Source organism: Oncorhynchus clarkii, chromosome 9, assembly GCF_045791955.1.
Source record: "Oncorhynchus clarkii lewisi isolate Uvic-CL-2024 chromosome 9, UVic_Ocla_1.0, whole genome shotgun sequence".
NCBI classification, from domain to species: domain Eukaryota; kingdom Metazoa; phylum Chordata; class Actinopteri; order Salmoniformes; family Salmonidae; genus Oncorhynchus; species Oncorhynchus clarkii.
In genome coordinates this window covers 14,120,261-14,131,081 of record NC_092155.1, presented here as the reverse complement: position 1 = coordinate 14,131,081, position 10,821 = coordinate 14,120,261, and the positions used below count along the sequence as shown (strand labels likewise).

At 49.6% G+C, this 10,821-nt stretch overlaps 1 protein-coding gene across 1 annotated transcript; it reads right to left on the bottom strand.

Annotated features, from left to right (window-relative positions):
* Positions 1-349: 349 nt before the first annotated feature.
* On the bottom strand, positions 350-7,283 carry LOC139417105 (cerebellin-1-like). The gene is made up of 3 exons (XM_071166350.1): positions 6,966-7,283; positions 761-880; positions 350-547 (listed from the first exon to the last, which is right to left on the bottom strand). The coding sequence occupies exons 1-3, from the start codon at positions 7,281-7,283 to the stop codon at positions 350-352; spliced, it is 636 nt and encodes a 211-aa protein (XP_071022451.1).
* Between the last annotated feature and the right edge of the window lie 3,538 nt (positions 7,284-10,821).

Genomic DNA, 10,821 nt, shown 5'->3' with positions numbered 1-10,821 from the left:
TATAGAAAAAAGTCTAATGCAAAATGGTACCATTCAGGATTTTGTGATAAAAACTCCTCCTCCTTTGTGATACAAACTCCTGCTTTGTAATACAAAACTCCTCCCCCTTTGTGATACAAACTCCTCCTTTGTAATACAAACTCCTCCTCCTTTGTTATACAAACTCCTCCTCAGTCTGTCTTGTCCTCTATCTCTTTCACACCCTATCCTCTCTCTCTCTCTATATATATATCTCTCACGTCCTCTCTATCTATCCCATCACTCACTTGCTTACCCATCTCTTATTCTCTCACTCCTATCTCCCCACATTCCTCCCCCTCATCTCTCCCTCCCCTTCCCCCCTCCCTTCTTACAAAGGAAACACCAGAAACCCAGAGAAGGTGGAGTATTTCCATCCCCCCATCAGGTTCCCTCTCTCCAGTTTGAGATAAGCCTTATCTCCTCTCTCCATGGTGACCAAGCCAGCGTTGGTGGCTGCTTCCCTGGTCACGTCTTGGTCCCCGGCAAAGGCTGAGATGATCGGATGTCCATTTAAAACCAGACTCACCTGAAAGAAAGGGATAGAGGGAGGGGGAGGGGAAAGGGAGGTGGAGGGGTAGAGGGAGAGAGAGCGATATAGAATAGAGAGAGATAGAGGGGGCAGGAGAGAAGGAACAAGATTAATCATGGTCTTTCAAATTACCTTACCTTCCTATGCACACCCTGACATTGTTTTGTGTAGGGCATCAACTTTGTATTTGTGTCCTCGTGTTTGTCTCACCTGAATGGTCTGTCGGTTATAGACCTTGACCACGTTGAAACAGAAACTATAGACTCCTGTTCTAGGCGCCACGAAGATGCTCCGTGCTGGATCAAAATGGCTGCCCACATTCACAAGGATCTGAGAGAGAGAAAGGGAAAGAGAGAGACGGAGAGGGGTGGGGGGAGAAGAAGCAAAGGAGAGAAAGAGAGAGACGGAGAGGGGTGGGGGAGAAGAAGTAAAGGAGAGAGAGACAGAGAGGGGTGGGGGGAGAAGATGTAAAGGAGAGAGAGACAGAGAGGGGTGGGGGGAGAAGATGTAAAGGAGAGAGAGACAGAGAGTAGTGGGGGGAGAATATGTAAAGAAGAGAGAGACAGAGAGGGGTGGGGGAGAAGAAGTAAAGGAGAGAAAGAGAGAGACGGAGAGGGGCGGGGGGAGAAGATGTAAAGAAGAGAGAGACGTAGAGGGGTGGGGGGAGAAGATGTAAAGGAGAGAGAGACGTAGAGGGGTGGGGGGAGAAGATGTAAAGAAGAGAGAGACATAGAGGGGTGGGGGAGAAGATGTAAAGAAGAGAAAGAGCGAGACGGAGAGGGGTGGGGGGAGAAAAGAAGAGAGAGACGTATAGGGGTGGGGGGAGAAGATGTAAAGAAGAGAGAGACGTAGAGGGGTGGGGGAGAAGAAGTAAAGGAGAGAAAGAGAGAGACGGAGAGGGGTGGGGGAGAAGATGTAAAGAAGAGAGAGACCGAGAGGGGTGGGGGGAGAAGATGTAAAGGATAGAGAGACAGAGAGGGGTGGGGGGAGAAGATGTAAAGAAAAGAGAGACGGAGAGGGGTGGGGGAGAAGATGTAAAGAAGAGGGGTGGAGAGACGGAGAGGGGTGGGGGAGAAGAAGAAAGAAGAGACAGAGAGGGGTGGGGGGAGAAGATGTAAAGAAGTAAAGAAGAGAGAGACGGAGAGGGGTGGGGGGAGAAGATGTAAAGAAGAGAGAGACAGAGAGGGGTGGGGGGAGAAGATGTAAAGAAGAGAGAGACGGAGAGGGGTGGGGGGAGAAGATGTAAAGGAGAGAAAGAAAGAGACGGAGAGGGGTGGGGGAGAAGAAGTTAAGAAGAGAGAGACAGAGAGGGGTGGGGGGAGAAGATGTAAAGAAGAGAGAGACGGAGAGGGGTGGGGGGAGAAGAAGTAAAGGAGAGAGAGAGAGAGTGGGGTGGGGGAGAAGATGTAAAGAAGAGAGAGACGTAGAGGGGTGGGGGGAGAAGATGTAAAGGAGAGAAAGAGAGAGACGGAGAGGGGTGGGGGGAGAAGATGTAAAGAAGAGAGAGACAGAGAGGGGTGGGGGGAGAAGATGTAAAGAAGAGAGAGACAGAGAGGGGTGGGGGGAGAAGATGTAAAGAAGAGAGAGACAGAGAGGGGTGGGGGGAGAAGATGTAAAGAAGAGAGAGACAGAGAGGGGTGGGGGGAGAAGATGTAAAGAAGAGAGAGACAGAGAGGGGTGGGGGGAGAAGACAGTAAAGAAGAGAGAGACAGAGAGGGGTGGGGGGAGAAGATGTAAAGAAGAGAGAGACAGAGAGGGGTGGGGGGAGAAGATGTAAAGAAGAGAGAGACAGAGAGGGGTGGGGGAGAAGATGTAAAGAAGAGAGAGACAGAGAGAAGGTGGGAGAGACAGAGAGGGGTGGGGGGAGAAGAAGTAAAGAAGAGAGAGACGGAGAGGGGTGGGGGGAGAAGAAGTAAAGAAGAGAGAGACGGAGAGGGGTGGGGGAGAAGATGTAAAGAAGAGAGAGACGGAGAGAAGAAGTAAAGAAGAGAGAGACGGAGAGGGGTGGGGGAGAAGATGTAAAGGATAGAGAGACAGAGAGGGGTGGGGGAGAAGATGTAAAGGAGAGAAAGAGAGAGACGGAGAGGGGTGGGGGGAGAAGATGTAAAGAAGAGAGAGACAGAGAGGGGTGGGGGGAGAAAATGTAAAGAAGAGAGAGACAGAGAGGGGTGGGGGGAGAATATGTAAAGAAGAGAGAGACGGAGAGGGGTGGGGGGAGAAGATGTAAAGAAGAGAGAGACAGAGAGGGGTGGGGGGAGAAGAAGTAAAGAAGAGAGAGACAGAGAGGGGTGGGGGGAGAAGATGTAAAGAAGAGAGAGACAGAGAGGGGAGGGGGAGAAGAAGTAAAGAAGAGAGAGACAGAGAGGGGTGGGGGGAGAAGATGTAAAGAAGAGAGAGACAGAGAGGGGTGGGGGGAGAAGATGTAAAGAAGAGAGAGACAGAGAGGGGTGGGGGGAGAAGAAGTAAAGAAGAGAGAGACAGAGAGGGGTGGGGGAGAAGATGTAAAGGAGAGAAAGAGAGAGACGGAGAGGGGTGGGGGAGAAGATGTAAAGAAGAGAGAGACAGAGAGGGGTGGGGGGAGAAGATGTAAAGGAGAGAAAGAGAGAGACAGGAGAGGGGTGGGGGAGAAGATGTAAAGAAGATAGAGACAGAGAGGGGTGGGGGGAGAAGATGTAAAGAAGCGAGAGACAGAGAGGGGTGGGGGGAGAAGATGTAAAGAAGAGAGAGACGGAGAGGGGTGGGGGGAGAAGATGTAAAGGAGAGAGAGACAGAGAGGGGTGGGGGAGAGAGACGGAGAGGGGTGGGGGGAGTGGGGGGAGAAGATGTAAGAGAGAGACAGAGAGGGGTGGGGGGAGAAGATGTAAAGGATAGAGAGACAGAGAGGGGTGGGGGGAGAAGATGTAAAGAAGAGAGAGACAGAGAGGGGTGGGGGGAGAAGATGTAAAGAAGAGAGAAACGGAGAGGGTGGGGGGAGAAGATGTAAAGGAGAGAGAGACAGAGAGGGGTGGGGGAAGATGTAAAGAAGAAGATGGGGCGGGAGGAGAAGATAAAGAGAGAGACAGAGAGGGGTGGGGGGAGAAGATGTAAAGGCGGAGGGGTGGGGGGAGAAGATGTAAAGAAGAGAGAGACAGAGAGGGGTGGGGGGAGAAGATGTAAAGAAGAGAGAGACAGAGAGGGGAGACGGAGGGGGAGAAGATGTAAAGAAGAGAGAGACGGAGAGGGGTGGGGGGAGAAGATGTAAAGAAGAGAGAGACAGAGAGGGGTGGGGGGAGAAAATGTAAAGAAGAGAGAGACAGAGAGGGGTGGGGGGAGAATATGTAAAGAAGAGAGAGACGGAGAGGGGTGGGGGGAGAAGATGGGGGGAGAAGATAAAGAAGAGAGAGACAGAGAGGGGTGGGGGGAGAAGAAGTAAAGAAGAGAGAGACAGAGAGGGGTGGGGGGAGAAGATGTAAAGAAGAGAGAGACAGAGAGGGGAGGGGGAGAAGAAGTAAAGAAGAGAGAGACAGAGAGGGGTGGGGGGAGAAGATGTAAAGAAGAGAGAGACAGAGAGGGGTGGGGGGAGAAGATGTAAAGAAGAGAGAGACAGAGAGGGGTGGGGGGAGAAGAAGTAAAGAAGAGAGAGACAGAGAGGGGTGGGGGAGAAGAAGAAAGAGAGAGAGGGGTGGGGGAGAAGATGTAGAGAGACAGAGAGGGGTGGGGGGAGAAGAAGTAAAGAAGAGACAGAGAGGGGTGGGGGAGAAGATGTAAAGAAGAGAGAGACGGAGAGGGGTGGGGGGAGAAGATGTAAAGAAGAGACAGAGAGAGACAGACGGAGAGGGGTGGGGGGAGAAGAATGTAAAGAAGAGAGAGACAGAGAGAGACAGAGAGGGGTGGGGGAGAAGAAGTAAAGAAGAGAGAGAGAGGAGAGGGGTGGGGGAGAGAGATGTAAAGAAGAGAGAGACAGAGAGGGGTGGGGGGAGAAGAAGTAAAGGAGAGAGAGACAGAGAGGGGTGGGGGAGAAGATGTAAAGAAGAGAGAGACGGAGAGGGGTGGGGGGAGAAGATGTAAAGAAGAGAGAGACAGAGAGGGGTGGGGGAGAAGATGTAAAGAAGAAGAGAGAGACGGAGAGGGGCGGGGGGAGAAGATGTAAAGAAGAAGAGAGAGACAGAGAGGGGTGGGGGGAGAAAATGTAAAGAAGAGAGAGACAGAGAGGGGTGGGGGGGAGAATATGTAAAGAAGAGAGAGACGGAGAGGGGTGGGGGGAGAAGATGTAAAGAAGAGAGAGACAGAGAGGGGTGGGGGGAGAAGAAGTAGAAGATGTAAAGAGGGGTGGGGGGAGAAGAGAGACAGAGAGGGGTGGGGGGAGAAGAAGTGTAAAGAAGAGAGAGACAGAGAGGGGTGGGGGGAGAAGATGTAAAGAAGAGAGAGACAGAGAGGGGTGGGGGGAGAAGAAGTAAAGAAGAGAGAGACAGAGAGGGGTGGGGGGAGAAGATGTAAAGAAGAGAGAGACAGAGAGGGGTGGGGGGAGAAGATGTAAAGAAGAGAGAGACAGAGAGGGGTGGGGGGAGAAGAAGTAAAGAAGAGAGAGACAGAGAGGGGTGGGGGAGAAGAAGTAAAGAAGAGAGAGACGGAGAGGGGTGGGGGAGAAGATGTAAAGAAGAGAGAGACAGAGAGGGGTGGGGGGAGAAGAAGTAAAGGAGAGAGAGACAGAGAGGGGTGGGGGAGAAGATGTAAAGAAGAGAGAGACGGAGAGGGGTGGGGGGAGAAAATGTAAAGAAGAGAGAGACAGAGAGGGGTGGGGGGAGAGTATGTAAAGAAGAGAGAGACGGAGAGGGGTGGGGGGAGAAGATGTAAAGAAGAGAGAGACAGAGAGGGGTGGGGGGAGAAGAAGTAAAGAAGAGAGAGACAGAGAGGGGTGGGGGGAGAAGATGTAAAGAAGAGAGAGACAGAGAGGGGAGGGGGAGAAGAAGTAAAGAAGAGAGAGACAGAGAGGGGTGGGGGGAGAAGATGTAAAGAAGAGAGAGACAGAGAGGGTGGGGGGAGAAGAAGTAAAGGAGAGAGAGACGGAGAGGGGTGGGGGGAGAAGATGTAAAGAAGAGAGAGACAGAGAGGGGTGGGGGGAGAAAATGTAAAGAAGAGAGAGACAGAGAGGGGTGGGGGGAGAATATGTAAAGAAGAGAGAGACGGAGAGGGGTGGGGGGAGAAGATGTAAAGAAGAGAGAGACAGAGAGGGGTGGGGGGAGAAGAAGTAAAGAAGAGAGAGACAGAGAGGGGTGGGGGGAGAAGATGTAAAGAAGAGAGAGACAGAGAGGGGAGGGGGAGAAGAAGTAAAGAAGAGAGAGACAGAGAGGGGTGGGGGGAGAAGATGTAAAGAAGAGAGAGACAGAGAGGGGTGGGGGGAGAAGAAGTAAAGAAGAGAGAGACAGAGAGGGGTGGGGGGAGAAGAAGTAAAGAAGAGAGAGACAGAGAGGGGTGGGGGAGAAGATGTAAAGAAGAGAGAGACAGAGGGGTGGGGGGAGAAGATGTGGGGGAGAAGAAGTAAAGGGGTGGGGGAAGAGAGAGACGGAGAGGGGTGGGGGAGAAGATGTAAAGGATAGAGAAGAGAGAGACAGAGAGGGGTGGGTGGAGAGAAAGGAGACAGAGAGGGGTGGGGGAGAAAGAGAGAGAGACAGAGAGGGGTGGGGGAGAAGATGTAAAGAAGAGAGAGACAGGAGAGGGGTGGGGGGAGAAGAAGAGAGAGACAGAGAGGGGTGGGGGAGAAGAAGTAAAGAAGAGAGAGACAGAGAGGGGTGGGGGAGGGTAAAGAAGAGAGAGACAGAGAGGGGTGGGGGGAGAAGATGTAAAGAGAGAGAGAAGAGAGAGACGGAGAGGGGTGGGGGGAGAAGAAGAGAGAGAGACAGAGAGGGGTGGGGGGAGAAGATGTAAAGAAGAGAGAAACGGAGAGGGGTGGGGGGAGAAGATGTAAAGGAGAGAGAGACAGAGAGGGGTGGGGGGAGAAGATGTAAAGAAGAGAGAGAGAGAGGGGCGGGGGGAGAAGATGTAAAGAAGAGAGAGACGGAGAGGGGCGGGGGGAGAAGATGTAAAGAAGAGAGAGACAGAGAGGGGTGGGGGAGAAGATGTAAAGAAGAGAGAGACGGAGAGGGGCGGGGGGAGAAGATGTAAAGGAGAGAGAGACGGAGAGGGGCGGGGGGAGAAGACGTAAAGGAGAGAGAGACAGAAAGGGGTGGGGGGAGAAGATGTAAAGGAGAGAGAGACAGAAGTAAAGAGGGAGCAGGCGGAGTTAGAGAGAAAGAGAGAGATGGTGAATCAGTTGGTGTAGCAGTTTACCTTACTCTCTCATTGACGTACAGTTGGTGGTGAAATTTGTCGCTCACTTTTGGCCAGTATAGGTATTCAGTATCCTGGATGTTAATGTTTTATTGTCACACTCACTAACCTGGTCAAAATATATGGTCATAGTACGGTTGCTCATCTCTGAGGGTTCGTGGTTGGTGTTCCTGACAGCGGAGAATGCCACTCGACCAGTCCCCGACCGCACCGACATCCCCAGAGCGTTACCCGAAGGTTCCGATGAGGGGGTGGAGTCACAAACCACCAGGCACTTCCCCTCCAACACGATTGGCTCAGTGTCATTCTGAGCCCTGGCCCTCGGGGGACCAAATTGGAGGAACAGAATTAGTCCAAGGAACAAGGTGGGGCTTACGGACATTATGGGGCGGGGCAAAGATGAACAAGGAAGAGGAAGGCAGTGCATATTGTCTGAAATGGTTGTGAACTCTTGGGTGTTCTGGGGATGTTAGTTTATCTGTTTTGACAATTGAAAATGTCAGTTTCCACACACAGTTTCAGTAAAAAAAAACTATCCTTTGTGAAGATATGACAAATTCCAGTAAACCAATGTCTGTCTTTGCAGTCTTCTTGTCTCAACCACACAGTAATCCGCTAAATCATAGTTTAAATCCTTCCAGAATCTGTGAGAAGGTTGAAACTCAGAGGGTCAATTGATCCAAACCCACTAAATCTGAATAGTGGATGGTAGATGCCCGATCCCTTGGAACCCACCTTTGGGCTGTGGCTTTGATCCAGCCCCTCTTGCAGCCAAATTTGTCCAGGTCCCCAACCTGTGTTACCAGATTAGTAACACATGTCTGAGTGTTCCAAATGAACAGGTGTGCATCTCTCTCTGTCCCTCTGTCAGTTGGGAGCTGTGGAGTCAGGTGGTCAGGTGGTCCTCCCCAACCTTGACCCTGTAGTAGATAAATACAGTGGGGAGAACAAGTATTTGATACACTGCCGATTTTGCAGGTTTTCCTACTTACAAAGCATGTAGAGGTCTGTCATTTTTATCATAGGTACACTTCAACTGTGAGAGACGGAATCTAAAACAAAAATCCAGAAAATCACATTGTATAATTTCTAAGTAATTCGTTTGCATTTTATTGCATGACATAAGTATTTGGTCACCTACCAACCAGTAAGAATGCCAGCTCTCATAGACCTGTTAGTTTTTCTTTAAGAAGCCCTCATCTTCTCCACTCATTACCTGTATTAACTGCACTTGTTTGAACTCGTTACCTGTATAAAAGACACCTGTCCACACACTCAATCAAACAGACTCCAACCTCTCCACAATGGCCAAGACCAGAGAGCTGAGTAAGGACATCAGAGAAAAAATTGTAGACCTGCACAAGGCTGGGATGGGCTACAGGACAATAGGCAAGCAGCTTGGTGAGAAGGTAACAACTGTTGCCACAATTATTAGAAAATGGAAGAAGTTCAAGATGAAGGTCCCCCTGCGCATGTCCAGGCCCGACTGAAGTTTGCCAATTACCATCTGGATGATCCAGAGGAGGAATGGGAGAAGGTCATGTGGTCTGATGAGACAAAAATAGAGCTTTTTGGTCTAAACTCCACTCGCTGTGTTTGGAGGAAGAAGAAGGATGAGTACAACCCCAAGAACACCATACCAACCGTGAAGCATGGAGGTGGAAACATCATTCTTTGGGGATGCTTTTCTGCAAACGGGACAGGATGACTGTGTAACAGTATAACTTTAGACCGTCCCCTCGCACATACCCGGGCGCGAACCAGGGACCCTCTGCACACATCAACAACAGTCACCCCTCAAAGCATCGTTGCCCATCGCTCCACAAAAGCCGCGGCCCTTGCAGAGCAAGGGGAACTACTACTTCAAGGTCTCAGAGCAAGTGACGTCATCGGTTGAAACGCTATTTAGTGCGAACACCACTAACTAGCTAGCCATTTCACATCCGTTACACTCACCCCCCTTTTGACCTCCTCCTTTTCCGCAGCAACCAGTGATCCGGGTCAACAGCATCAATGTAACAGTATAACTTCAGACCGTCCCCTCGCACATACCTGGGCGCGAACCAGGGACCCTCTGCACACATCAACAACAGTCACCCCTCGAAGCATCGTTACCCACCGCTCCACAAAAGCTGCGGCCCTTGCAGAGCAAGGGGAACTACTACTTCAAGGTCTCAGAGCAAGTGACGCTATTTAGCGTGAACACCGCTAACTAGCTAGCCATTTCACATCCGTTACAACTGCACCGTATTGAGGGGAGGATGGATGGGGCCATGTATCGCAAGATCTTGGCCAACAACTTCCTTCCCTCAGTATGAGCATTGAAGATGGGTCGTGGCTGGGTCTTCCAGCATGACAACGACCCAAAACACACAGCCAGGGCAACTAAGGAGTGGCTCTGTAAGAAGCATCTCAAGGTCCTGGAGTGGCCTAGCCAGTCTCCAGACCTGAACCCAATAGAAAATCTTTGGAGGGAGCTGAAAGTCCTATTGCCCAGCGACAGCCCGAAACCTGAAGGATCTGGAAAAGGTCTGTATGGAGGAGAGGGCCAAAATCCCTGCTGCAGTGTGTGCAAACCTGGTCAAGAACTACAGGAAACGTATGATCTCTGTAATTGCAAACAAAGGTTTCTGTACCAAATATTAAGTTCTGCTTTTCTGATGTATCAAATACTTATGTCATGCAATAAAATGCAAATTAATTACTTAAAAATCATACACTACGATTTTCTGGATTTTCTGGATTTTAAAGATTCCGCCTCTCACAGTTGAAGTGTACCTATGATAAAAATTACAGACCTCTACATGCTTTGTAAGTAGGAAAACCTGCAAAATCGGCAGTGTATCAAATACTTGTTCTCCCCACTGTATATGCACTTGTTGTAGACATCTAATACATCATGAACAAGAGTATCCTATATTATTCAACAGCTGGGTTTAATCCTTGATGCTGATTGGTTAATCCACATTCTAGCCACATTCTAGCCACAAGCTACCACAGTCTAAATCTATGATGTTAAAATGCCTATTTACTCTTTTCCATCTCACAGCACAATCCATCAGCCCAGTCAGAGAAGTTATAAACTTGATCTCCCCTATGATAAGCATCTAGACATTATCTCCCATTTCTGTTAGACTAACATTTAGTTTTCAACAGTGCAGATTTGTATCAACCTTGCTTTCTGTCTCTCCGACATATGTAAAATTGTTTCAATTTTAAACTTCAATCTCCAGCTGTCCCATAGTAATGAACGTGAGTTGGGATGAGACAGACAGGCAGGCAGCTTTTCTCAGCATGTCGATGGCATCATTTTGACATCATTTTTATGGATACAGTGCATTCGGAAAGTATTCAGACCCCTTGACCACATTTTGTTACGTTACAGCCTTATTCTAAAATGTATTAAATTATTTCCCCCCCCTCATCAATCCACATACACTACCCAGTAATGAAAAAGCAAAAACAGTTGGTTTTTTTTGCAAAAAAAATGAATAAACAGAAATATCACATTTACATAAGTATTCAGACCCTTTACTCAGTACTTTGTTTAAGCATCGTTGGCAGTGAATGCAGCCTCAAGTCTTCTTGTGTATGACGCTACAAGCTTGGTACACCTGTATTTGGGGAGTTTCTTCCATTCTTCTCTGCAGATCCTCTCAAGCTCTATCATGTTGGATGGGGAGCATCGCTGCACAGCTATTTTCAGATCTCTCCAGAGATGTTTGATCGGGTTCAAATCCGGGCTCTGGCTGGGCCACTGAAAAACATTCAGAGACTTGTCCCGAAGCCACTCCTGCATTGTCTTGGCTGTGAAAGGAATCTTCGCCCCAGTCTGTGGTCCTGAGAACTCTAGAGCAGGTATTCATCAAGAATCTCTCTGTACTTTGCTCCATTCATCTGTCCCTCGATCCTGACTAGTCTCCCAGTTCCTGCCGCTGAAAAACATCCCCAAAGCATGATGCTAC

Coding starts and splice junctions, on each gene's coding strand:
- LOC139417105 (XM_071166350.1), bottom strand. CDS start 7,283: ATGCACTGCCTTCCTCTTCCTTGTTCATCTTTGCCCCGCCCCATAATG. Junction 881..6,965: donor TGACCATATATTTTGACCAG/GTTAGTGAGTGT, acceptor TCTCTCTCTCAG/ATCCTTGTGAATGTGGGCAG. Junction 548..760: donor ATAACCGACAGACCATTCAG/GTGAGACAAACA, acceptor CCTTTCTTTCAG/GTGAGTCTGGTTTTAAATGG.